Below are 27,048 nucleotides of genomic sequence, written 5' to 3' on the forward strand. Positions count from 1 at the left end.
AATAGTAAAATATTAGAATCATCAGTCGACACCTAGAAGACCTTGCCTGATTTTATAAAGGAAACAACAGAATTTTCTTTGATCTTTCCTCTCCTCTACAAGGTTAAATTTAATCATCCCCCATCTGTGCTCCCTTAACTATTTAGGTTAACTTCAATGATAGTTCTTAAAACCTGGTTATAGGTATCTGCCTACACATATGACTCTTTCACTCAACTGTAAGCTTTCCAATTGCAGAAATCGTGTCTCACCCATGTTTGTACGCCCAGAAAAAGGGCTGGAAAATAGTATTTCTATATCTTAAAGTTTAAAAGATTGAAAAATTTTTGAAGCGTATTTAAATAAGATGGCTCCTAAGCAATGTAGATTATCTAAACAATGTATATATTTCTTTCAATGAAAACATATTCTAGATAAGTATGGTAAGAAATCTTCGGTGTCTCATCAAGTTAGGCAATTTAAGCATTAAGAATAAAGTTGAACAGGGTTTTATTATTATCCATAGTGAAATAATGCTAACATAATATTCATTATGTGAAACAGAATAAAACAGAATAAAATTTTCACAATAGAATAATTTTTTTTCTTTACTGTTCATTTATGAATATGAATAACCACTTACCATAAAGAAAAAATTTCTTAAGTTGAGAAACTGTTCTACAGTACAGCACTATAACAACCATAGCTCTTTGTACTTCAATTTAAAAATTTATTAAAAAGAAAAAAAAAAAACACTTTAGTTCCTGAGTTTTCTAAAACAACTTTTGAGAAGAAAAATAATGCACTAACTTCAAAATGAAAAATTTTTATGAAAATGAAGAAAATCTCATCTGGATAATGCTGTTTCAGAAAAATTAGTAAGTCATGTTATTACTTAGAAATTGTACATCTCACATTCCCTTGTGGGAATGGCAGTTTATGCTTCAGACAGAGCAAGTAATCTTTTCAAATCAAAGAAGTTATACACATGAAATCTAAATTAAAAGTCATAAACTTTCAGAAACTGATGTAACCAGAGTCTATATTTTCTTGTCGTGCTGCTAATACCTTAAATCCTAGATTCCTTGAGACTACATCAAAATTATAACCAACTTAAAATAATAAAGTTTTTGATAAGAAACCTCAGAGAATATTTAATTTAGAAGTTTCCACCTCAATTCCAAAACGTGTAACTGTGTTAGATGTTCCTGCTAGGAGTCAAAGAGATTTCCAGTAGTAAGGGGAAAAACACTGATAATCACTGGGATTACCCACAAAGAACAAAACAAACCCCACAGTTGCTCTGCCCATCTTTTCTTCAGTGACTTGCATCTTCAAACTCCACCTATTCGTGGGCTTCTACCAAGGTGCATTAAGGCTAAACATCAACAACTTAGAGAGGTCTTTTGGATAGCCCTTCCTCTCAAGATAGAAAACTGTGGTCACATGTTGGCACCATTTCCTCACTAGCCAGATTACCTTAAACAAATCATTTAACCTTTCCATGCCTCATTTCCGCATCTATAAAATGGGGATTGCACTACCACCTACATCATAGGGTTGTTACAAGAAATAAATGAGAGTGTCACAAAATGTTAACACAATGCGTGATACAGAGTAAAGAGTCAACAAATTAAGATGATGAAGATGGGGGGGGGGGCACGCCTGGGTGGCTCAGTCGGTTCAGTGTCCAACTTCAGCTCTGATCATGATCTCAGCTGGTGACTTCGAGCTGTGCTGACAGCTCAGAGCCTGGAGCCTGATTCCGATTCTGTGTCTCCCTCTCTCTCTGCCCCTCCCTTGCTCGTGGTCTGTCTCTCTCTGCCTCTCAAAAATAAATAAAAGTGTTAAAAAAATTTTTAAATAAAAAAAAAGATGATAAAGATGGTGCTAGCAACAACAGGACAACAACAACAACAAAATCAATTACAGTATTATTTCTGTAAAACTCAAGATAAGATTAAACATTTACATGTTGTCCTGAATGTTTTTCCTTTTAAATACTAAACTGGAAGTCTTCAGGCTGAAAATTCAACCCTTTATTTCTAAATTCTTGATGGATTATTTCTTCATTTCCTTTAAGCAAGTAAAGTCAACACTTTGATTTTGGACCTCAATTGTCCGGCTCTTAGGAATTAATCCCCCCAAAATTCAAGGTGCACAACTATTTAGTTAAAAATATTTTCTATAAAAACATGATGTTTTAACTTATCATTTTTAAACATACACACATATACATACATATATAAAAATATATCCATTCAAAATCTAAGTCATTAGCTCTGACTGATGAGATTATGGTTTCCTTTTCTGTCTTTTTTTTCTTGGGTGGGGATTTTTGTAACATTAAAGAAGTTTATGGTATGCTTTGTTCTGACCTAGGTATTGTATCTTTCATTCTAAGAAAGATAACATAAGTCAGCAGATTTCAACAGATGTTAATAAGTTATGCTAAAACTAGAAATAGCAGATTTCAAACCTGCTTTTGGAACAAGTACAACACAGCGTTTGTGCTTTAATGCTACCTCTGATCAAAGACTATGCTGAAGGATTTTTATTCCTCCTACAAACAAATATTATTGTCAAGGCATCCTAAATTCTCAGCTTGTGTCCAAGTTCAAACCATATGACAGTTTTGGGGGAATTTATGTCTTGGTTTAGAAAAATAAAACTCCCCTAGAGAACTGAACAGAGACATGATGGATTTCTTACCTTGTAAGATTTAGCCACAGCCATCAATCAGTAAATGATATTATTCGATTTTGATTTTTTCTATGAATTTCTTATTCATGTTTTTTGCACATTTTTTTAATTAAAATAAAAAACAAATTCACAGCCTATAATTCACTACCTATTGTCTACCAACAAAGCTGGTTTTAACCTCATTTCTCTAGCTCTTTCAACCCCGTCAGGCCTATAAAGAGCACCATCTACCCTGGCTATATACAATCTAAAGTGTTTGAATATTAAATATTATGCTTTCAGTGAGATGGTCCCCAGTTGCAGCCATGAGGAACCAATAGTAGCCCTCAGATTTCTTTTGAAGAGAAATGATGATTTCTTTTTTAAACTGCAGTGCTGGCCAAGAAGCATGAAGTACAGTTAAAATAAATATGTATTCTGATTATAGACTTATTATTACTATGAGAAGCCACACTTTTGAAAGAATGTGGATAAAATGGTCTAAAATGTCATCTCCCTTCCCTTGTTATTGAGGCTTGTAGAGCTCCTGGATTTGTCTCACTAGGTGTACAAAATAAAATGGACTATAACTGTACCCAAATCTGCATGAAGATTTAAGTTAGAAATGGACCATTCCTTTCAGTTAAAGGAAACCTATTATCCCTACTCCTTAATACTTGACCCCCTTCAATGACCAACCATCTAATTCAAAAATTATTCAAACTTCTGTCCTTAGGGCCCTTAACCTGACAAGGCTATTAAAACCTAGAGTCACACATACATTACACTTGAGTGCTAAAAGGAGGAAATTCAAATCATCAAGCATCTCAGGAAATTTATACTTATTAAACCCTAGTTACATCTGACACTTTATTAATAAGTACAGAATGATGGGTTCTTCATGCCTGCTGCAGTTTCCAGAGGCTCCCCCACAGGAGCATCTGGCAATATCATGCAATTCCCATTAGAAATCCCTTCTTATGGGGCGCCTGGGTGGCTCAGTCGGTTGAGCGGCCGACTTCAGCTCAGGTCATGATCTCACGGTCCGTGAGTTCGAGCCCCGCATTGGGCTCTGTGCTGACAGCTCAGAGCCTGGAGCCTGTTTCAGATTCTGTGTCTCCCTCTCTCTGACCCTCCCCCATTCATGCTCTGTCTCTCTCTGTCTCAAAAATAAATAAACATTAAAAAAAAAAAAAAAGAAATCCCTTCTTACAGAATCACTTTAGAGCTCTGGCCTAGACCAGTCACCCCACCTTGACCAAACAGTCCTGGCAGCCTCTTTCTGCTCACGTGTAGACTCTGGACAGGTCCCACATGAGCTGGGAAAGAGACAGATTCCCCACATGTCCAACTTAAAGAACAGGGGGGTGAAAAGGGGGTGCCTTCATGAAGGATGTGAAGCTATAAAAATTGTGCTTTCACGTGTTCAACTCTTCATCCCTGAAAAACTACTGACTTCCAACTCTGCCAGGTACTGTGCTAGACAATGCAATTCTTCACCCTTGCGAATCCAGATATGGACCTAGTTACATCTTATTCAGGGATCTGAGAGCCTTTTTAAAAAATAACTTTGTTTTAATCACATCCTCTTTCTTACAGACATACAGCTCTTCAGCATTTCCCACTTAAAATTGGAGTGAATATATTCTTCCTCTTTTTGTTTTTACTGCATGAAATTTCATTCACATAAAAATGACCTGTATTTCTGTAGATACTACACTTCTTATTTTTTCTTTAAAAAGCAGGCCCTTAGAGCTCTATTAATACAATTTTTAAATGAACATATACCATATTAATTTAACTTGGAAGTATAGTGAGTCGCTAATTTTTCATTCTCCTAACCTCTGGATGTATTACCTATGTACTAGAGAGTGACACATCAGAATTTAACAGGCACTCTCTTATATTGCTTGTACAATAAAAAATCTTTACAAACTATCTAAAAGATAATTTACCAAAATGTATCTAAAGTCTTTAAACTGGTCTTATCCTTAGACCAGGAAATGCCACTCTTAGAAAATTATCCTAAGGAAATGGTAAAAAATAATAATAATAAAATAAAAAATAAATTAAAAAAATAAAAAAATAAAAAAAAATTATATATATATTCACACACACACACACAAACATATTCATCATATATTATCTATAATAGCTAATTGAGCTAATCTTAGTACCAAGGGAAAACATTAAATGGTTAAATGATATGGTATGGGGATACTAAAAGACATTAAAAATCATACTGCAAATGTATGGCCAACTAATCTTTGACACAGCAGGAAAGAATATCCAATGGAAAAAAGTACCAAATGGTGCTGGGAGAACTGGATGGCAACATGCATAAGAATGAAACTGGACTACTTTCTGACACCATATACAAGAATACACTCAAAATGGATGAAAGACCTAAATGTGAGACAGAAAACCATCAAAATCCTAGAGGAGAAAACAGGCAACAACCTCTCTGACTTTGGCCACAGCAACTTCTTATTTGACATGTCTCTGAAAGCAAGGGAAATAAAAGCAAAAATGAACTATTGGGACCTCATCAAGATAAAAAGCTTCTGCAAAGCAAACAGTCAACAAAACTAAAAGGCATCTGATGGAATGGGAGAAGATATTTGCAAATGACATATCAGATACAGGGTTAGTATCCAAAATCTATAAAGAGCTCATCAAACTCAACACCCGAAAAATGAATAATCCAGTGAAAAAATGGGCAGATGAATAAACATTTTTCCAAAGAAGACATCCAGATGGCCAAGAGACACATGAAAAGATGCTCAATATCACTCATCATCAGGGAAATATAAATCAAAACCACATTGAGATACCACCTCACATCGGTCAGAGTGGTAAAATTAACAACTCAGGAAACAACAGGTGTTGGAGACGATACAGAGAAATGGGAACCCTCTTGCAGTGTTGGTGGGAATGCAAACTGATGCAGCCACTCTGGAAAACAGTGTAGAGGTTCCTCAAAAAATTAAAAATAGAGTTACCCTATGACCCAGCAATAGCACTACTAGGAATTTATCCAAAGGATACAGGAGTGCTGATTCATAGGGGCACATGTACCCCAATGTTTACAGCAGCACTATCAACAATAGCCAAATTATGGAAAAAGCCCAAATGTCCATCCACTGGTGAGTGGATAAAGAAGATGCGATATATATACACAATGGAATATGACTCAGCAATAAAAAATAATGGAATCTTGCCATTTGCAAAAATGTGGATGGAACTGGAGGGTATTATGCTGAATGAAATAAGTCAGTCAGAGAAAGGCAGATACCATGTTTTCACTCATATGTGGAATTTGAGAAACTTAACAGAAGACCATGGGGGAAGGGAAGGAATAAAATACTTATAAACAGAGTGGAAGGCAAACCCTAAGAGAGTCTTAAATACAGAGAACAAATTGAGGGTTGATAGGGGTGGGGAGGGCAGGGGACAGGGAAAATGGGTGATGGGCATTGAGGAGGGCACTTGTTGGGCTGAGCACTGGGTGTTTTATGTAAGTGATGAATCACGGGAATCTACTCCCAAAATCAAAAGTACACTGTATACACTATATGTTAGCTAACTTGACAATAAATTCTATTTTAAAAAATCATACTGCCAAAAATTTTTAAAGATATTTGGTTATGTTTGGTGAAATAAATTAGGTGAAAATGTAATAAATTTAAAAAACAACAAATTAGTGTGATCCACTATAGAGAAAGAAGGGAGAGAGAGAGAGAGGGAGGGAGAAAGGGAGGGAAATTGTACAGAAAAGGATGATAAGCATTTATAATGGTTCAGAAATGCAAACTGAAGTTAAAAGCCTGGGCTTAAATCTGTAATTTTCTTTGAGTCTCTTAAGGTTTGTTTCTCTCTCTCTATCTCTCTTTTTCCCCCTCCCATATATTCATCTGCTTTGTTTCTTAAATTGTACATATGAGTAAAATCATATGGCATTTGTCTTTCTCTGACTTATTTCACTAAGCATAATACACTCTAGCTCCATCCACATCATTGTAAATGGCAAGATTTCATTCTTTTTGATGGCTAATATTCCATTGTATATCTATACCATGTCGTCTTTACCCATTCATCAGTTATTGGACATTTGGGCTCTCAATAGTTTGGTTATTGTTGGTAATGCTGCTATAAACATCAGGGTACATGTACTCCTTCAAATCTGTACTTTTGTATCCTTTGGGTAAATTCCTAGTCATGCTATTGCTGGATCATAGGGTAGTTCTACTTTTAACTTTTCGAGGAACCTCCATACTGTTCTCCAGAATGGCTGCAGCAGTTTGTATTCCCACCAGCAGTGCAAGAGAGTTCCCCTTTCTCCACATCCTCACCAATACCTGTTGTTTCTTGAGTTGTTAATTTTAGCCATTCTGACAGGTGTCACGTGGTATCTCATCATGGTTTTGATTTGTATTTCCCTGATAATCAGTGATGTTGAGCATGTTTTCATGTGTCTCTTAGCTATCTAGATGTCTTCTTTGGAAAATGTCTACTCATGTCTTCTGCCCATTTCTTCACTGGATTATTTGTTTTTTAGGTGTTTAGTCTGATAAGTTCTTTATAGGTTTTGGATACAAATGCTTTATCTGGTATGTCATTTGCAAATATCTTCTCCTATTCTGTAGGCTACCTTTTAGTTTTGTTGATAGTTTCCTTTGCTGTGCAGAAGTTTTTATCTTGATGAAGTCCCAACAGTTCATTTTTGCTTTTGTTTCCCTTGTCTCAGGCAACATGTCTAGTAAGAAGTTGCTGAGGCCAAGGTCAAAGAGGTTGCTGCTTGTGTTCTCCTCCAGGATTTTTTTTTTTAATTTTTTTTTCAACGTTTTTTTATTTATTTTTGGGACAGAGAGAGACAGAGCATGAACGGGGGAGGGGCAGAGAGAGAGGGAGACACAGAATCATAAACAGGCTCCAGGCTCCGAGCCATCAGCCCATGGCCTGACGCAGTGCTCGAACTCACGGACCGCGAGATCGTGACCTGGCTGAAGTCGGACGCTTAACCGACTGCGCCACCCAGGCGCCCCTCTCCTCTAGGATTTTAATGGTTTCCTGTCTCACATTTAGGTCTTTCATCCATTTTGAATTTATTTTTGTGTATGGTGTCAGAAAGTAGTCCAGTTTTATTCTTATGCATTTTGCTGTCCAGTTTTCCCAACAACATTTGTTGTTGTTGTTGTTTTAATGTTTATTTTTGAGAAAGAGAGAAAGCATGAGCAGGGGAGGGGCAGAGACAGAGGGGGACAGAAGATCCAAAGTGGGCTCCATGCTGATAGCAGCAAGCCTGATGGGAAGCTTGAACTCATGAACTGTGAGATCATGGCCTGAGCTGAAGTCAGACGCTGAACCCACTGAGCCATCCAGGCACCCCTCAACTCCATCTGTTGAAGAGACGGTCTTATTTCCATTGGATATTCTTTCCTGCTTTGTCAAAGATTAGTTGACCATATAGTTGTGGGTTTTGTGGGTTTTCTACTCTGTTCCATTGATCTATGTGTCTGTTTTTGCACCAGTACCATAGCATCTTCATGACTACAGCTTTATAATATAGCTTAGAGAACAAACTGAGGGTTGATGGAGGGAGGTGAGCAGGGGATGGGCTAGTTGGGTGATGGGTATGAAGGAGGGTACTTGTTAAGATGAGCACTGGGTATTGTATGTAAGTGACGAATCACTGAATTCTACTCCTGAAGTCAATATTGCACTGTATGTTAACTAACTAGAATTTAAATAAAAATTTGAAAAGAAAAAAATAAGGTAATTTTTAACAAATCAATATCTCTTCTCCTGTTTTGTCATCTGTAAAATGTTTAGTAATAGTACCTTCATTACAGGGTTGTGGGGGATACTAAATAAATTATTATATTTAAAGTGAATACTATATCTAATGCCCAAAATACAGTGATCATTCAATATTTCCCAACTATTATTATTATAGAATATCATCTTAAAATTAACTAATTCTGGAAGGTGATGTAAATTATTTTTATTTTGAGTATTTTTCTATTTTTTTCCAAGTTTTCTTCAATTATTATGCAATGCCTTAAAGAACAAACTAATTTTTTAAAGATAAAAACCATCTGATTTTTACATCCTTTTATTACAAATATTTATGAAGTGTGGTTTCTTCTTTAACAAATTCTTCAGTGTTTGAGCATCCCCTTAATTCAGATTGCTATAACTAGACTGCAAACTTTCTGGTTCAGTGCAATACTGCAATAACTATAAAACAGTACCGTTAAATATGTGTATGGTGTTTCCATAAAACAGATATTGAGTTAGCTTTTTAAATTAATAGCTCTAATTAATCATGACAAGATATAGATCATGTATAATTAATAAGATATAAAATTTATATAAATTAAAATTTCTACATTTTATCACAAAGACAGATTGTTATGTGTAATATAAGCCAACTACATGGAAGCATCTATAGATTGGCACCAAGATACATCTATACACTGACAAATCCATAACTTCCTCATAAAATTGAATAAAGCTTTCTTAGTCACTAGTAGGTCCTTCTCCATTGCCCAAAAGAATCTCTCTAATTTATCCCCTAGCCTAAAAAAAAGTTCCTAGTAAGGCACATAGCAACTGAAAAAAAGTGATTCAACAAGTAACAAAAGGTTTTTAAGAGGCTGCTTGGATTTCCCTAGGTGTACTTAACTGCAAAGAAGCCAAATTCCCCAACAGATAGAACATACCAATCCATACGCTTCACTTGTACAACATTTGTGAACAAATCTGTGAAGATGAGAACATGGATTTGAGATCTTTAGCTCCTCACTGTTGAACTCATGTGGAATCCTTCGGGTGAAGAGAAAAAAAAAAAAAAACAAAAAAACATCCTCCCTTTCTAGCAATATAAAAGTGTATCAGAAATTTTGATCCACAGGACTCCTGAATTACATGAATCAAAGTGATCAGAACTAAAGGGTTCAACTGTGTAGGAAACAAATAACATATCAAAAGGACAGATAAAAGACAAAAGTATGTAGTCCTTATACTACTTATTTATACAATTATTGATACAAAATAAACATTCTAAAACCTAATACAAAATCATTTATTTGCTCTTGATTTTGCAGTTTTAGGTATGCTTAACTAGGTTGTAGTCAACCTGTCTGACTGGAGATCACTCAGACAGCTACAACCATAGAGATAGTACTGGTCCCAAAGGACAAACTCTACAAGCTCTTGTTATAAGCAAGCATCTAACAAGCCTCTGTTTGCATGTTGTTTCCTGTAATTCCATTGGCCAGAGGGACTAATTAATATGGCCAAATCAAGAGTCAGGGTAGGGGACTACACAAGAGCTTGGGAACCAAGAGGCATGACTCATGAGAGTTGGTGGTGGATGAGAGGACATTAATGTAACAATCTCTCAAAGTCCGTTTGCACAAGGATCAAAGTCCATGGATGAGGATCCTACGGTAGACTTCAAATGCAGTTCATCTTGAATCACAGGCTTATGAAGCAAAAAGACAAATTATCTGTCCCCCAAATACCCAATATGCAATGGAAAGACAGGGACAGGATAACCACAATAGATTTTTCAAAAAGAATCAGAGAATTACAGAAGTCATTTGTCCATATCAAGTCTTAAATTCAGCTGCAGCTGTTGTCAGGGACTCCTACCCTTGGGACAGGAATGTTCTTTCATTAGGACTCATTTTATTATCTGCAATGGTCTCCTAATCTATTGCTGTCCATGGGTCTTTGCTCTCCCCTCTGGGCTTCTGACTCCAAAATGCATTCTTTTTAAAAAGAAATTATTCTGTTCATTGTAATCTTGGGCCCAGTGGTCTCTTTTTAAACTGGCCACCTCTTTTATTTTTCTTTCTCATTATTTTTAAAAATTTTAATTCCATTACAGTTAACATATGAGTTATATTTATTTCAGGTGTACAAAACAGTGATTCAACAGCTCTATATTTTACTCAGTGCTCATCATGAGTGTACTTTTAATCCCCTTCACCTATTTCACCCATCCCCCGACCCACCTCCCCTTTGGTAACCATCAATTTCTTCTCTATAGTTAAGAGTCTGTTGGGGTGCCTGGATGGCTTAGTCGGTTGAGCATCCAACTCTTGATTTCAGTTCAGGCCATGATCTCATGATTTATGAGCTCGAGCCCCGTGTCAGGCTCTGCACTGAGAGCTCGGAGCCTGATTGGTATTTTCTCTCTCTGCCCCTTCCTCACTTGCGCACGCTCTCTCTCTCAAAATAAATAAATAAATTTAAAAGCAAAGAGTCTTTTCCTGGGTTTCCTCTTTTTTCCCTTTGTTTTGTTTCTTAAATTCCACATCAGTGAAATCACATGGTATTTGCTTTCTCTGACTTATTTTGCTTAGCATAGTACTCTAGCTTCATCCATGTCATTGCAAATGGCAAGATTTAATTCTTTTTTATGGCTGGATAATTATATTATATATATACACATATATATATGCATGCCATATATATACATATATGTGTGTATATATGCCACTTCTTCATTCATTTATTGATGGACACTTGGGCTGCTTCCATAATTTGGCTATTATAATAATGCTGCAATAAACATTGAGGTGCCTATAACTTTTTGAATTAGTGTTTTCATATTCTTTGGGTAAATATCCAATAGTGCAATTGCTGGATTGTAGGATAATTCTATTTTTAAATTTTTGAGGAACCGCCACACTGTCTTCCACAGTGGCCGCACCAGTTTGCATTCCCACCAACAGTGCAGATGGGTTCCTTTTTCTCCACATCCTCGCCAACACTCGTTGTCTCTTGTGTTTTTGATTTAAGCCATTCTGACAGGTGTAACATGAGATCTCATTGTGGTTTTGATTTGCATTTCCCTGATGATGACTGATGTTGAGTATTTCTCATGTGTCTATTGGCCATTTGTATGTCTTCTTTGGAGAAATGTCTGTTCATGTCTCCTGCCCATTTTTGAATTAGATTGTGAGGTTTTTTGGTGAGAAGTTGTATAAGTTCTTTATATACTTGAATACTGACCCTTTATTGGATATGTTCTTTGCAAATATCTTCTCCCATTCAGTAGTTTGCTTTTAGCTTTGATTGTTTCTTGTGCAGAAACTTATTTTGATGTAGTCCCAATAGTTTATTTTTGCTTTTGTTTCCTTGCCTCATGAGATATATCTAGAAAAATGTTGCTAGAGCTAGTCAGAGAAATTACTGCCTGTGCTCTCTTCTAAGATTTTTACGGTTTTAGGTCTCACATTTAGGTCTTTAATCCATTTTGACTTTATCTCTGTGTATGCAGTAAGAAAGTGGTCCAATTTCATTCTTTTGCATGTTGTTGCTCAGTTTTCCCAACACCATTTGTTGAAGAGACTGTCTTTTTCTTATTGTATATTCTTGCCTCCCTTCCTAAAAATTAATTGATGATATAACCATGGGCTTGTTTCTGGGCTCTCTATTCTTTTCTATTGATCTATATGTCTATTTTAGTGCCAGTACCATACTGTTTTGATTATTATAGTATAGTTTTGTAGTATAACTTGAAATATAGACTTGTGATAACTTCAGCTTTGTTTTTCTTTTTCAAGACTGCTTTGGCTATTCAGGGTCTTTTGTGGTTCCATACAAATTTTGACCATTCCTTTTAGTATATATCAATTCAAGTCCCTTAAAACTCTGTAGACTTCCTATTCATCTCATTGACATTCACTCCGTTCCCCCATAAAAATATAGTCATAACTCTTTTCTAACTAGACCTTTCTCTACTTTGTGTCAGGGTGCTATGGCACAAAGCCCTTAAGATTCTTACACATTTATTATCTTTTGTCTAGCTAAACGGATTTCTACATCATATCTTAAATCTTTTTGAGGTCTTACCAAAGAGTCTTCCAGTCAAGATTTGATATTTACCCCAAGCCACTTTTAATTTAAGAATTTTTTGCCTGCCAGAAACTCCTAAAGAAATAGTCTTATTTTCCAAAACATAAATTCCTGGACACCTTGTATTTCCTCTAAGTTCTGTTTTAAGTTATTTCTCTCCTCCTATACCATATATATAAAAGCTCTAAGAAGCCAACTTACAATGTCAATATTATGCCCGGAAATCTCCTTAGCCAGATCCATGAATTTGGTAAATACACCTTCTATATTCCAAGTTCCTGCAGGTGACAGTTTCTCAAACAGTTTCAGTGCCATAAACATGGCCACCACAACTGCAGTCTCCAATAAGTTTACTCACCACCTTTCCAGCTTCCAGTAACAGTTGTCTGTCATCAAACCAATGCCATCTATTTTAGAATTTATTTTGGCAGCACTTCCTCACTAATAATGCCATATTTTTATTTGGGTTACCTACTGCTTCATAAAAAACCACTCCAAAACTACGTGTCTTGAAAGAACGACCATTTATTTACTCATAATCCTGAAACATGGGCTTCACTCAGAAGGGCAGATCCTCTTCCAGTCTCTATTCCAGCCAACATGTGGTAGCAATCACCTGTGACTCAAAAAGAGCTAGAAAGGCCAAGCCGGCTCTACTCATACATCAGGCATTTAACTGGGGCTTCTTGGACAGGATGCTTCACTTGTTCTCCAAGGTCACCTCTAGCAGGACAGCCTGAGTTTCCTGCATGTTCCCAGTTCACAAGCACCTACCAAGTTTCCACTTGAGTAACATCTGTTAATGCTCAATTGGTTAAAGCAAGTCACATGGCCTGAGACAATGTGGGAAGAAATTCTACAAATCAATGAGGGGGGGGTGTGATTCATGGAGGAGCCATTACTGTAAAAATCTACACATTTCCCATGTTAAGTGAATGGGTCATTCTCTCAGTTGACACTCTGTGCTTCCTGTTGGTCATTTAAAAAAACTACAGAAATGAAAGATGGTTTATATTGTTAAGAAAGAAAGAAAGAAAGAAAGAAAGAAAGAAAGAAAGAAAGAAAGAGAGAAAGGAAGGTTAGCTAGCAAAAAAAAAAAAAGAACTAAAAAAACTAAAAGAAAAACACTTTTTGAAGTTTATTTACTTAAAAGAGAGCAGAGGAGAGGCAGAGAGAGAGAGAGAGAGAGAGAGAGAGAGAGAGAATCACAAGCAGGCCTCACACTGCCAGTGCAGAGCCCAACGCAGGGCTGGAACTCAAAAACTGTGAGATCATGACCTGAGATGAAATCCAGAGTCAGCCACTTAATCGAATGAGCCACCCAGGTGCCCCAAAAGATAAATACTTTCAAGCTACAAAGTACACAACACACATTGAAAAATTAAAAATAAAGTAGCAAGGAGGCACCTGGGTGGCTCAGTCAGTTGAGCATCCGACTTCAGCTTAGATCATGATCTTGCGGTTTGTGACTTCAAACTCCACATTGGGCTCTGTGCTGACAGTTCAGAGCCTAGAGCCTGCTTCAGATTCTGTGTCTCTTCCTCTCTCTGACCCTCCCATGCTCATGCTCTTTCTCTCTCAATAATAAATAAACATTAAAAATTTTTTTAAATATAAAATAAAATAAAGTAGCAAGATAATATAAAGCTAAAACTAGAAAGAATAAAAACAAAGTTTACAAACTAGTAAGAAAAATCAAAAATTAAAAATATTATAAATTTATATAACCATTGATACAAGGCATTAGAAGCAATAAAATCAGCTAAAACTGAGCATAAATGTATGAGGAGAAATTTCTTTGTTATTTTAAAGTAACTTAGAAATTTATTACCTTTGATTGGTGATGGATTTTTTTTTATGTTTATTTGTTTTTGAGAAAGAGAGAGAGAGCATGAGCATGAGAGGGGGAGGGGCAGAGAGACACGGAGACACAGAATCTGAAGCATGCTCCAGGGAGGCTTGAACTCATGAACCATGAGATCATAACCTGAGCCCAAGTTGGACACTTAACCAAATGAGCCACCCAGGCGCCTGGTGATGGATTCTTTTTAAGAAAGTTTTGAAGTTCTCAGAGGAAATGGCCTTCAAACAGTAAACTTTCTCACCAGGTTTTTTTTTTTCAAGTTTTTATTTAAAATCTAGTTAGCTGGGGTGCTTGGGTGGCTCAATTGGTTAAGCCTCCAACTCTTGATTTCAGCTCAGGCCATGGTCTCAGTTGTGAAACTGAGCCCTGCATCGGACTCTGGATAGCCCAGAGCCTGCTTGGGATTCTCTCTCCCACACTCTCTGCCCTTCCCCTCTCCCGTCAAAAATAAATAAACTTTAAAAAATAATAATAAATAAATAAATAGTTAACTTATATGGTAAGATTGGTTTCAGGTGTAGAATTTTGTGACTGGTCATATATATAGAACATCCAGTGCTCATCACAAGTGCCCTCCTTAGTACCCATTACCCATTTAGCCCATTCCCCACTCTCCTCCCCTCCAGTAACCCTCAGTTTGTTTTCTATAGTTAAGAGTCTCTTATGGTTTCCTTCCCTCTCTCCTTTTGTTCCCCTTCCCCTATGCTCATCTGCTCTGTTTTTTAAATTCCATATATGAGTGAAATCATATGGTATTTGCCTTTTTCTGACTGACTTTTTTCACTTAGCATAATATACTCTAGCTCTATGCATGTTGTTGCAAATGTCAAGATTTCATTCTTTTTGATGGCTGAGTTTTATACACACACACACACACACACACACACACACACATATATATATATATATATATATATATATATACCACAACTTTTTTTAGTCATTCATCAGTCATTGGACATTTGGACTCTCTCCTTAATTTGGCTATTGTCAATAGTGCTGCTAATAACATCGGGGTGCATGTACTCCTTTGAATCAGCATTTTTGTACCCTTTGGGTAAATACATAGACTTACAATTGCTGGGCCATAGGGTAGTTCTATTATCAACTTTTTGAGGAACCTCCATGCCATTCTCTAGAGTGGCTGCATCAGTTTGCATTCCCACCAACAGTGTAAGAGGGTTCCCCTTTTTCTTCATCCTTGCCAACATTTGTTATTTCCTGTGTTGTTAATTTAAGCCATCTGCCAGGTGTGCAATGGTATCTCATTGTTGTTTTGATTTGTATTTCCCTGATTATGAGTGATGTTGAGCATATGATGAATAACTTAATAGACAAATGGGTGGAGAATGAACAATATATTTTTTAAAAATATTAAAAATTAGAATTCAAAAGCTTGGCAAACCAAGACAATCAGAATTTTTGAAGCAAAAGCAGTTCCCATGTCTGGCAAACACCCCACCAATTTGCCCTACTCAAGAGTTGGGACTCTCTCTAAGAAGAAGTTTCACAAATGTATTTTTTATTAAAGCATAATTGAGATGTCATATTATATTAGTTTCAGACATAAAGCATGGTGATTCAACACTTGTGTACATTACAAAATGAACATAGTAAGCCTAGTTACCATCCATCACCATACATAGTTCTGATTTTTTTTTTCAAACTTGTGTATTTACAGAGCTTGTCACAATGCAGATTCAAAGGTCCTAGTAATGATTCCATTTTCACGAGTATCTGGGAAGGAGCTCAGGAATCTTTACGAATCAGCCCAAGGATGGTATTAATAAAGGCCCAAGGATGACACTAACTGTCAAAGGGCTTTCTCAGACCATGGACCTCCTTCTCCATTGCATTGCACTTATTGCTTAAAGCCCTTAAGATAAGCCCACATTTAAAATTTCAGGCTCAAAAGCTAACACCCTCCATTCCCTTAGCTATAGCTCAATTTTAGCAGCTTCACCCTTTCAAGCCTCCCTCCAGCAATAAAGCAGCATTTTCAAATTACAGGTCATGACCAATGAGTGAGTCATAGAATCAATTTAATGGGATGCGACCAGAATAGAAAATATCAGAGGGCACTGCACATAATGATGGTAATTACAGTTTTAGTATTGTTACATGAAACTTTTATTTCAGTTGTGTGTATGTGTGTACAATGAAACACTATATCACTTAATGAGTCATAAGCAAAAAGGTTTGAAAACCTCTGTCATAAAGAATATAATGGATTCATCAAGAAGCTAAAAAGTTTTCAGGTGAAGAGTGCAGAAACACCCTCAAAGTCAAATAAAAAAAAATTCTAATGATGATAATTTCATTTCATCATATTTCTGTAGGGTTTAATTATTCAGGGACTTCAATGCTTCAAAGAATGAATTTAATATGCATTTATTCAGCATCCCTCTGAATGGGTAGGTAAGAGGAATATGGTCCTTTTCTTTTAGAAGCTTACAAAGTACAGTTAGTATTAACCCATGAAATAACTAGACCAGAGGACAATACAAAATATGTATAATCATGAGTTAAATTTACAGTGCTGTAGGATTTCAAATAAGTGAATGATGGCATTAGGGAAAGTTGTGTGAAGAAGGTAGGACTTCTCTTTGACCTTGAACATAAGAAAAAGCAGAGAGGAAAAGGTATAGTAATAAGCCTTGCTATATAGCCAAATGAAGCTAACTGCCTATAAAAAAAGCTCAAACATTCAGTATATAACACAGTAGTGAGTAGATTTACCACACCCAGTCATTCAGAAACCCTGGTTCTTTCTATCTAATAGATCCACCATCTCCTGTGGTCTCAGAGTCTTCAACTGGTTCCTCTGCATCCAGCAGCAGACAGAAGAGAGAGCAAGGATTACAAAGAAGACTTTTACAGACCAAGCCTGGAAATGGCAACTCACTTTTCATTCTCTTCCCATTAGCCAGAATTCAGTCCCACTTGACTACTAGGAAGGCAAACCATATAGCCTAGGACCAAAATGGAGTACTTCTATTCATTGCTAGTCCTTTCTCTTACAACTAAAATATTCCAAACATAATACAATGCACAAATATAAGAAGACTCTGAAAGGTGGAAAGAAGACAGATCGGAGGCTAGGGACATTAAGACTTAAGGAACAACATGGTGGCAAGTTCCTGGATTTTCTTTTTGCCTCTCATATATCCTAGATGAGGCACTGGAGAAGCCTGCAACCAGGAACCACCAAGAAGGAGAACCAAAAACCTTAAAGAAAAGCCTACTTCCTAGCAAAAGGGCCAGGAAAAGGATGGCCAAGGGGAACAGAAAACACTTTTTATAATACCTGTCCTAATCCAGCCAAATACCAAAGGAAAGACTTCCCCGACCCCAGAGTGTTAGTGGGCTGAACAGGGAAATGGGGTTCCAGACACACCCAGTGTCAGTGAGACCCGGTACATTCACTTCACTTTCCTCTTCTACAAAGAGGTAGAATAAGAACACAGGGCATGTTAGCATACCATCACCCACCCCAGGATTAGTTTGGCAGTTTTTTTTTTTTAATTAAACTGAGGGGTACCTGGGTGGCTCAGCTGGTTGAGCATCTGACTTTGGCTCAGGTCATGAGCTCACAGTTCGTGGGTTCATGCCCCACATCAGACACTGCTGTCAGTCTGTCAGCACAGAGCCTACTTCAGATCCTTTGTCCCCCTCTCTCTGCCCCTTCCACACTCACACTCACCCCAAAATAAATAAACATTAAAAAAAAATAAGCTGAAATGTACCATACAACTTAGCAATTCCATTCCTAGGTACCTAGGAAATGTCCAGAAAAGGCATAAGTAAAAGTAAGAATTAACTTCAAATAGACATGAGGGATCACTGTAGGGAAACAAAAATGTTCTAAAAGGTGATGATAATACAACTCCATGAATTTATTAAAAATTGCTAAATCACTCACCACGGATAAATTCAATGGTATATAAATTATACTTCAATAAAACTGTGCTTTCTGTTTTTTGTTTTTTGTTTTTTGTTTTTTGTTTTTTTTTTTAAGTAGAGAGGGGCGCCCGAGTGGCTCATTCAGTTGAACATCCGACTTCAGCTCTGTTCATGATCTCACGGTTCATGAGTTCAAGCCCCGCATAGGGCTCTCTGCTGTCAGCATGGAGCCCACTTTGGAGCCTCTGTTCCCTTCTCTCTCTGCCTCTCCCCAGCTTGTTCTCTCCCTCTCTCTCTCCCTTTCTCTCTCTCTCTCTCTAATAAATAAATGAAAACTTAAAAAAAAAAAAAAGTAAACAGAATAGTATAATGAACTACCTACCATGTTACCCATTATCTAGGGTCTACTATTACAAACTCACAGCCAATCTTGTTTCATCTATAACACCACTCCACTCTTCCTCTTCCCATACTACTATAAGTAAATCTCAGCTATTACACATTTCATTGAAAATTTTGTGTGGTGCATACTATAGATTTTTTAACCTTAAAAATATATTAATTAAAGCACAAGTGATAAAAAAAAATTTGGCCATTTTAAATAATCTTATGGTGTTTTCTCATATTTTCAGTTTTGTCTTTTATTTGTTTAAACATACCACATTTAGCAGCTGACAGTTCTATTACCTAGTCTTTAAGATCTGATTCTGCCAGAAGTTGTTACAGACTCTCACTTGTGATAGTGCTCATTTCCTTGTGTGATATTTTTACTGTGAGATCATGTTCATCAAACTTTGTATGTGCCCAGAAGGATTGGGGATGGCTTTCACCAGGTGCCTGAGGATGCACTAAACCCAAGTACAAAGTGAATTAAAATCTCAATTGAGAGTATTTCATTTGCAGTGAAGGTGAAACCTCAGTTCCAATTAAGCTTTTCTCTGCTGCTCAGAGACTACAACATTTTTCTTGCAGAACAGATTTGGGTTTTAGTGTATCTATTCCCTAAAAATGTGTCTCCTCCATGATCCTGAATTTATTCAGAATTTCTGTTCCACCTCCCTACCCTGTAAGAGCTCAGGGCCTTGTCTTCTGATCCCCATGCGGCTATTAAAACAAAAAAACTCTGAGTTACCAGGATATGACAAATGTCCATAGGACATCTGCTATCTTCAATGCATACTTAGTACTCTGGAAATGTATTCCCCCTTATTTGTGGTCTCAGATCATTTCTCTTACCTCCCTTCAAGGTCACTATACATTTTTAAAAAGATTTTTAATGTTTTATTTATAATTTTTATGAGTTTTATATTGGGAATATTTTCTAGATATCTACTTCGCTGTATTTCCAAAAAGTGAAATCTAATTCCTTCTTTTAAGAAGTCTAATTACAAAGTTTATAATCTTCAGTTTAGAATCAGGCATTTTCCATCAACCTGAGTTTTAAAGTTTGAAATCTTTCAGCTCCCACCAAAACATAAAATTTCTATCTTTGTTTAAATTCCAAATGTACTACAAAACCATCCCAAAATTAAATAACTTACCAATTACACCACTACATAAACAAAAGTAAAATGGAAGAAAATATCTCTGTGAGCAGTATTAGAGGGAGGCTATACAACATAGTAATAAAGCACAACTTTTATTAGTTATTATTAGTAAAATGGCCAGAGTTAATTGAAACCAGTTGTGAAACTTGATGGCTGTGTGCTTAGGTAAATTATCTCAAATGGTTGCTCTCAGTTTTTTAATGTACAGTTTAGAACTTAAGTCAATATCCCATAATGTATCAAGAGTTCTACCCGTAGGAATCTGAATAAAGTATTAAATTTAAAATTACATAAAAGAAAAGCATTAATATTCCAATCAGCAATGATCATAACTCAAAAGAATATACAAAAGTCTCATTAAATGGGTCAATAACAATGATTTTATGTATGTATACATATGCATACATATGTGTGTGTTCACATAAAAACATAAATACATATGTTTTAGAGAGAGAAAGATAGGGAAAGAAGGAAAGGGAGAGAGAGAAGGAGAGGGTCGGGAAAAGGAAGAGAATAAAATAAATGTAGCAAAATATAGAAAACTGATGAATCTGAGTACAGAACCCATGGGAGTTCTCTGTACTACTCTTAAAACTTTTAAGTCTAAAATTACTTCAACATTTTAAAAAAAAGTGTTATGAAGTCAGTGTTCAAATAACAGATATATAACCCTGGCTACATAAAACAGAAGCATCCTGTTCTTCTATCATGGGAAGTGAAGAAAATCCATGAAGGGACGTTATAAAGTTATCACTCACCAACTGTTTCAGTATCACATATGTTTGTTGCTATAAATACAAACTGATCTATTTGAATTCTCTACTAATGACAGGTTGCAGAACTACATAAAAATGTATAACATCCTAAGGGGTAAACACTTCAGGTGAGATTTTTTAAGCCAAAGGTAATTTGGGAAGAAAGCTCACAGGTAAGCTCCTGGCTTCCTCCAAAGTCAGCCTCAGACGACCAAGGGGAGTAAGAATGCAGAGCATTCAGCATTACAGGAAATGTGTGCCGGATGGTTCCCAGCATCTTCAAAGTGCAAATTCATCAGGTAACATAAAACTCCTTAACTCTACATTAAATTCTGGCGCATACATCACAATATATCTCTTTCCTTAAGAGTCTGTTTTTGTATCTAGCTTCCAGAATGTCAAAATAATAGTTACAACCAATGATAATTGTTGAATATTAATTGCACCATAGGTTTAAAATTTTTTTTTTAATAAAATAAAATAAATAAATGTGGCAAAGACAGAAAGAATGTGAGCCTCTTTGCTTGCTTTTTTGACAGAACTTTTAATTTTAAACTCAGCAGGAAACAAGATAATAACTGCAAAAGCCAAGAACGAGTCCAAGAAGTTTATTACAAACCAGTTTCTTCAGGATCATTTGCAGGTAGCTGAAAGTCAAGACAATTTTGAACCAAAGAATGTATGTTATCGATTAATAAATAGCTCAATGCTGATTAAACTCTACTTTCCATCCCATTCTTTGATTTTCTAATACATTCTGCATAAATCTTTCTCTGAAATCTGAGCTCAAGACATAGAATTGTGGAGTAATGTTTTCAAGTATTTTCCCCTCTGGCTATGCCACCTGGAAAGAAGACGGTTCACTATAGAAACATTCTGTAGCAATTCCAACAAAAACAGGACAATGATACCTACAATTCTTTCTTTCGCTTACTTCTTAAAGTTGTAAATCTTAATTTTAAATGTAGAAGGCATACACCTTTTATAAGAACAAGTGACCCTGCTGCAGGCATTCTCACGCAAATAAAATCTAAAACTTTGGTGTGAGGTCATTAAACTATTCCTAGGGCACCTTTTTGACTCTAAAAGCCTCAGTAAGGGATTGAACTTCTAATTTGAATAATTGCATTCCACCAACATAAATTCCCTCTGTAGTTTCAACTGTATGCAGTATCAGTCCTCATTTCCTGAGTTAAATTAATGTTGAGTAATGTGGTGCTTCTTAAAAAAAAAAAAAAAAAAAGTGCATCCACTTTCATAGTAACCTTTCAGCAACCAGGAGAAGTGATTCATGTGCACTAGAGGGGAATAGGTCAGTATGAATAATTTCTGCCAGCATTCCCTGTGTGCAGAGCACTGCAAAAGGTATATCTCAGCCAATAAAATGGATATACTTATACAACTTTATTTAAAAAATCAAATGCTTCATAAACTGTATCCTATTTTCCACTGAGTTATGTCATTATATCATTAAAAACTTTATTTTCATTTATGACTTACCTTCAGCTAAGCTGTGAGTCCTCACGTTTGATCACCTCTATCCTTCTAGTCAGACACCTAATAAATTGTAAATTAATATTGGAAAACCTAACCTACTCAGTAGTGTTTAAAAAGTAAAGATTCTTGTAAGAGGAAATCCTATTGAATCTCAAGCCTCTCTTATTAAATCCCAAGTGAACAGAATTCTTAAAACCCATTTAAAAAAACAGCTTTTATGCAAAATTTGCTACTCAAGGTGAATTTCCAGTGTTGCTATAACAGTGTTTATTTAATAAGACTAGTATTATATATCTCTTTAATGATATTCGATCTTTCAATCCTTGGATTTTCTTAAATAACATGTCTACAAGTTGCAGAGTGACCTTTAACAAAAGCCACTCTAAAGTGATGGTCCTATCAGCCCCAGGTGATTTTCAACCTAAAGATATCAAAAATGGATCAATCCATTCCCAGAATTCAGTGACTCAAAATTTCAATATATTCTAATTTTGTCAGTCTTGGATTTCAAAAAGACTAAGATCATTCTAGGCAGACCCCTAGGTAAAAAAGCAACTTTTTAGGTGATGTCTGAAGTCAACCAGGTATCCCTAGAGTCATAGGGGGTATGGTAGATACACTTACTTCTTCACTATTTTTCCTTCCCTCATCACTTTGCCATGACCCCCCAATTTCACTGACTTTCAGTTTTGACATGTGACTTACTTTGACCAATGGAATGTAAACAGAAGAGTAGAAGTTCTGATCTGAGGCTTTAAGAGGTTCCGAGTATTTCCACTCACCCTCTGATATCTTGCTATCTATCGCCCATGAGAAGAACCTATCTCAAGTAGCCATGGCTCCTTCAGTGTAGGTCCCACAATGAAAGCTACATGAAGCAGACTGAACCAAACCCATAGTCTAGACTGACTACAGTCAACCTACTGGCCCATGAGCAAGAAATAAATATCTGAATGTAAGCAACTGAACACTTAAGGTAGTTTATTGTCATAGTAATAGTACAGTGGCCAACAATAAAGGGATTCAAGGTATCATTTGCTGGTACCACTCTGTTCTGAATTAAAATTTCCAAGGTCCATTTTCCAAAATAGTACACTAAACCAAAAGAGTTTTCATTTCTGGATGTACTAGATACTGGCCAAATATGTCTTACAGCTTGCTATCTTCTTGTCTGAAAATATATCCATTATTCAGGATTAATAACCCTGAACCTCTTCTACTAAAGTAAAAGTACACTGAAGACAGAATCTGTACTGATTTGCCACCCCACTATAGCACCTAAAATAGTGTTTCTCACACTTCCTAGCCATTTGATAAATGACTCCCTATTCCAACTCAAAGTGACCACTGCTTTTCATTACTGTCCATATCTCAAATGACCTCCTGAGTCACAAAATGATTCATATATTTGAAATAACAGAAATGACTAGATACGATCTTTCCACCTGAATGCACAGATATTCTAAAGCACAACACAATGAATGGTGCTCAAGACTGATAACTGACACCAACACAAATTCCTTCAAAATGGCAAAGGTTCCTTCAGTGAATACTGAAATACAGAATGGATGGCTAAATGACATATCTCATGGTGCTACACACAAACATGTCACAGAAATGTGTCAGGATTCAACGGTACAATTCCAAGGCAGGTCTCACAAAGGGGCCTATCAACCCCTTCCGGGGAATACATTTCTGTCTTGAGTCTCCTTATTACTCGTCATCTATGCCACTCTGTTCATTGTCTCCCGTTCATTGTGCCAGCTGTCTCATTTTCTCCATCGTCATCTGTTACCCAACCGATCTAAGTTATTTTCTTTCCTCTTCTTCTCTACAGTTCTTTTCTTTCTTGCCTCTTGCTTTTACTACCTTCCTCTCATGCTTCTCAGGCTGGTATAAGAAGACATCACCACACATCCAGAGAATTCCCTTCCTTCACAAAAAATCAGCCAACTGCCAAACACCAGATATAATTTTCAGGACTCAGAGTCAATAAAAGCAGGTGTAGTCCCTGTGGGATGCTCAGGGACTTCCAGAGATGCCCACAGACCCTGCCAGCTATTTTAGTACTTGTGTCATTAGAGAAAAGTGAAGACAAGAATTTTTTCAAATTTTTTGTCAAAAATTCTGCTGAATCCCATGCTGTAAACATGTTCAGTTCATCAAAGCTGTACAGTAGCAAAGATGTCTTCAAAAATGCTTAATTAATTAATCACTATATCCCATTACTAGAATTTCTGCTCCTAAATAATTTTAATTATGAGTTAGTACTATCTACTAAGATGATAAATAAATTATTTATTATACTTAGAAGTAGTCTAAAATTACTAAAATACAGACCCAACTGTAATAAACATACATCTTTATTCTCTTCCAAAATTATCCTTTCCTCTTTTATTGTAAAAATAGTACACCCTCTCTTCTGAGTAATGTCACCACTACCTTACCCTGAAAGCTGAAAGCCTGTGGAACAATGTGCTTCAAATACATACTGTCATTTTCTTACTCAGCTTAGCCACAGGTTAGGGGGTGTAGCTGTCTGAAGCAGAGCCAATCATGGCACCTTAACCCACTGGACAAAGGTGATCTATATTTGTATAGATAAGAGCATGTGACCAAAACCGAATAAATTACAGTCCTTTCCCAAGAGTTTTCAAAGTGACATTAAGGCAGGAGGAGAAATCACTCTCAGGTGGTGATGAAATCAGGCATCTTAAGGCATGAGAGCTGCCAGCAGCCATGTGCCGTGCATTGTGAAGAAAGCCGGTCTGAGAGAACAAAGCCAAGATGTAGACAGAAGCAGACGGTAGAAACAGAGAAGGCGGAGCACCCTGCCGCATTCAAATCCCTGGTTCCAGTTGTCCCTGACGATTGCCACACTTCTGCCTTCCTCCTGGGTACATAATAAGCCTTCCAATAAATTCTCCTGGATATCCAACTCAATTCAAGCTGTTTTCCTGTCATCAACAGCCAAGGAAATTCTACATAACATACCAAACAAACTACAAGGTAACAAATCTGACTTCTTGGGAATAGGGTAGGGAGCACTATAAGAAATGTATCTGCAGCAAACTTAGTATCAGTCAATAGACTGGCATTTAAGAATGACACTATTTAACACTTTCTTCACTGCCTTCATAACTGATAAACCTTGTCTTTTCATAATACAGTCAATTTCTTGTATTTTTTTTTTTATTGAATGTCCTCAGCACAAGCCATGAGCATAGATGTGCAGTGGATATATTCTGGGCTAAAACACGAAGATTAGGATACTATGGTTGCCATATGATCCTCTGGAATATAATTAGATCCAAGGTAAGAAGGCTTTGTGTTCTGGAAAAATCTATTTCAAGATAGTAATGGTTGTATGACAAAACAATGACTACCAGAACTCAGGACAAGATCTGATTTTCAATACAATAATTACATTTAAAAAAGCAAACTCTAACTCCTCAAAGCTGATACCTATGTCCTTAACTAGTTTTCACTAAAACAAAAAGAAAAAAATAAAATAAGTATAATGTTAAGCTCTTAGAAGCTAATATATTCATTTTACTTGTTTTACATAGCTATTTAGCACAATGCATGAACTTGATAGATGCTCATAACAGAAGAAAACAAATCATATTACAAAATGTAAATTCTTCTTAATTACATAAACTTGCTTACACAATTAGGTTCTAGACATCAACTTTAGAACAACAAAGTCTTCTCTAAGTTATTCCAGAAGACTATTTGCCTATAACTTTTGGAAATCTCCACTGAAAAATTCTTTCCATGTAAACTGCATTTAATCTTTTTAATCAGGAACATGCTTAAAAAACACACCCAGAATATCTGGGACCAGTACTCTAGATTTTTCTATCTACTAAAGTGTATGTATGTATGTGTGTATATATATATATATACACACACACACACACATACATACATACACACACACGTATATATGCATACACATATTTATTTATATATGCACACTTGTGTATGTGTATATATATAATGTGTACATATTTTATATTTATATACATATTTAGGGGGTGTGTGTATACATATATACACACAACATGCACACTAACGTTGAGATATATAATAATTGTATATATACTACACACACATACACACACACACACACACACACACACACACACACAGAGTAACTGAATTTGATTCAAACTCCATCCTGCAACTACACTAACAATCTGGTCTTAAAAGGATATTTAAGTGTGGATTCAAATATGGATAATAAAAATATCTTAAAATCCTAGGCCATATCCATAGGAAATGGTGTCATTTAATAAAACTTCTTTAGAATCTCTACTTACAATTCATAAAATAAAAACTTTAAAAAAACTATAGATACAGAAAACTAGTTGATAATTATTTCTATTCACCTCTCCTTTATTTATAAACCTTATAAGAGACCTTATAAAAAAATTAGTAAAGTTAAATTTCAGGTCAAGGCATTTTTAAAACTTTTTAGGTACCAGCATAGAAATAATATACAGAATTCCTGCTGCTGTACATGAGAAACCATGAAGCATGGGCTGTAAAGAATGAAGCCACATTCGTTTTTACCTGCATTGACGCTCCCTCCACTCTGGCCACACAGGCCACCCGATCCAGGAAAGTCACGGCCACGGGCACCGCTACAAAAAAGCCTTTACAGAAAGCCTTGAAGTATCTTCTCACCCAGCCTTTTGACTGTGCCATACCTAAAAATGCAAAGAAAACAAGCATGAAATTAGCCTCAAAAATGGTAAAAAAAAAAAAAAAAGAAAAGAAAAAGAAAAAGAAAGAAAGAAAAGAAACAAAACCAGCATAAGAAAAATAAGAGTTAAGGAAAAGCAACCTCATCTCTTAATATATTTCATACCCATCCCTATTAGCTATGGAATAAATTTGACTTAAATCCCAAAGGCAAATACACTAACTCAGGTTAACTCTT

General features: G+C 36.1%; 1 protein-coding gene across 12 annotated transcripts in view; it reads right to left on the bottom strand.

Moving 5' to 3' along the window:
* The window catches only part of IMMP2L (inner mitochondrial membrane peptidase subunit 2), an 886,893-nt gene that overhangs the window by 820,006 nt on the left and 39,839 nt on the right, over positions 1–27,048 (bottom strand). For all 12 annotated transcript variants that reach the window (XR_014137314.1, XM_078440485.2, XM_060632889.1 and 9 more), the window contains one exon: positions 26,679–26,815. Coding sequence is in view for 11 of the 12 variants with exons in the window: in XM_078440485.2 (XP_078296611.1) it covers positions 26,679–26,813 (135 nt within the window). In the remaining variant the exon portion in view is untranslated. The remainder of the gene's footprint in view (positions 1–26,678; positions 26,816–27,048) is intronic.

The sequence above is a fragment of the Panthera onca genome, chromosome A2 (assembly GCF_046562875.1).
Source record: "Panthera onca isolate mPanOnc1 chromosome A2, mPanOnc1 haplotype 2, whole genome shotgun sequence".
NCBI classification, from domain to species: domain Eukaryota; kingdom Metazoa; phylum Chordata; class Mammalia; order Carnivora; family Felidae; genus Panthera; species Panthera onca.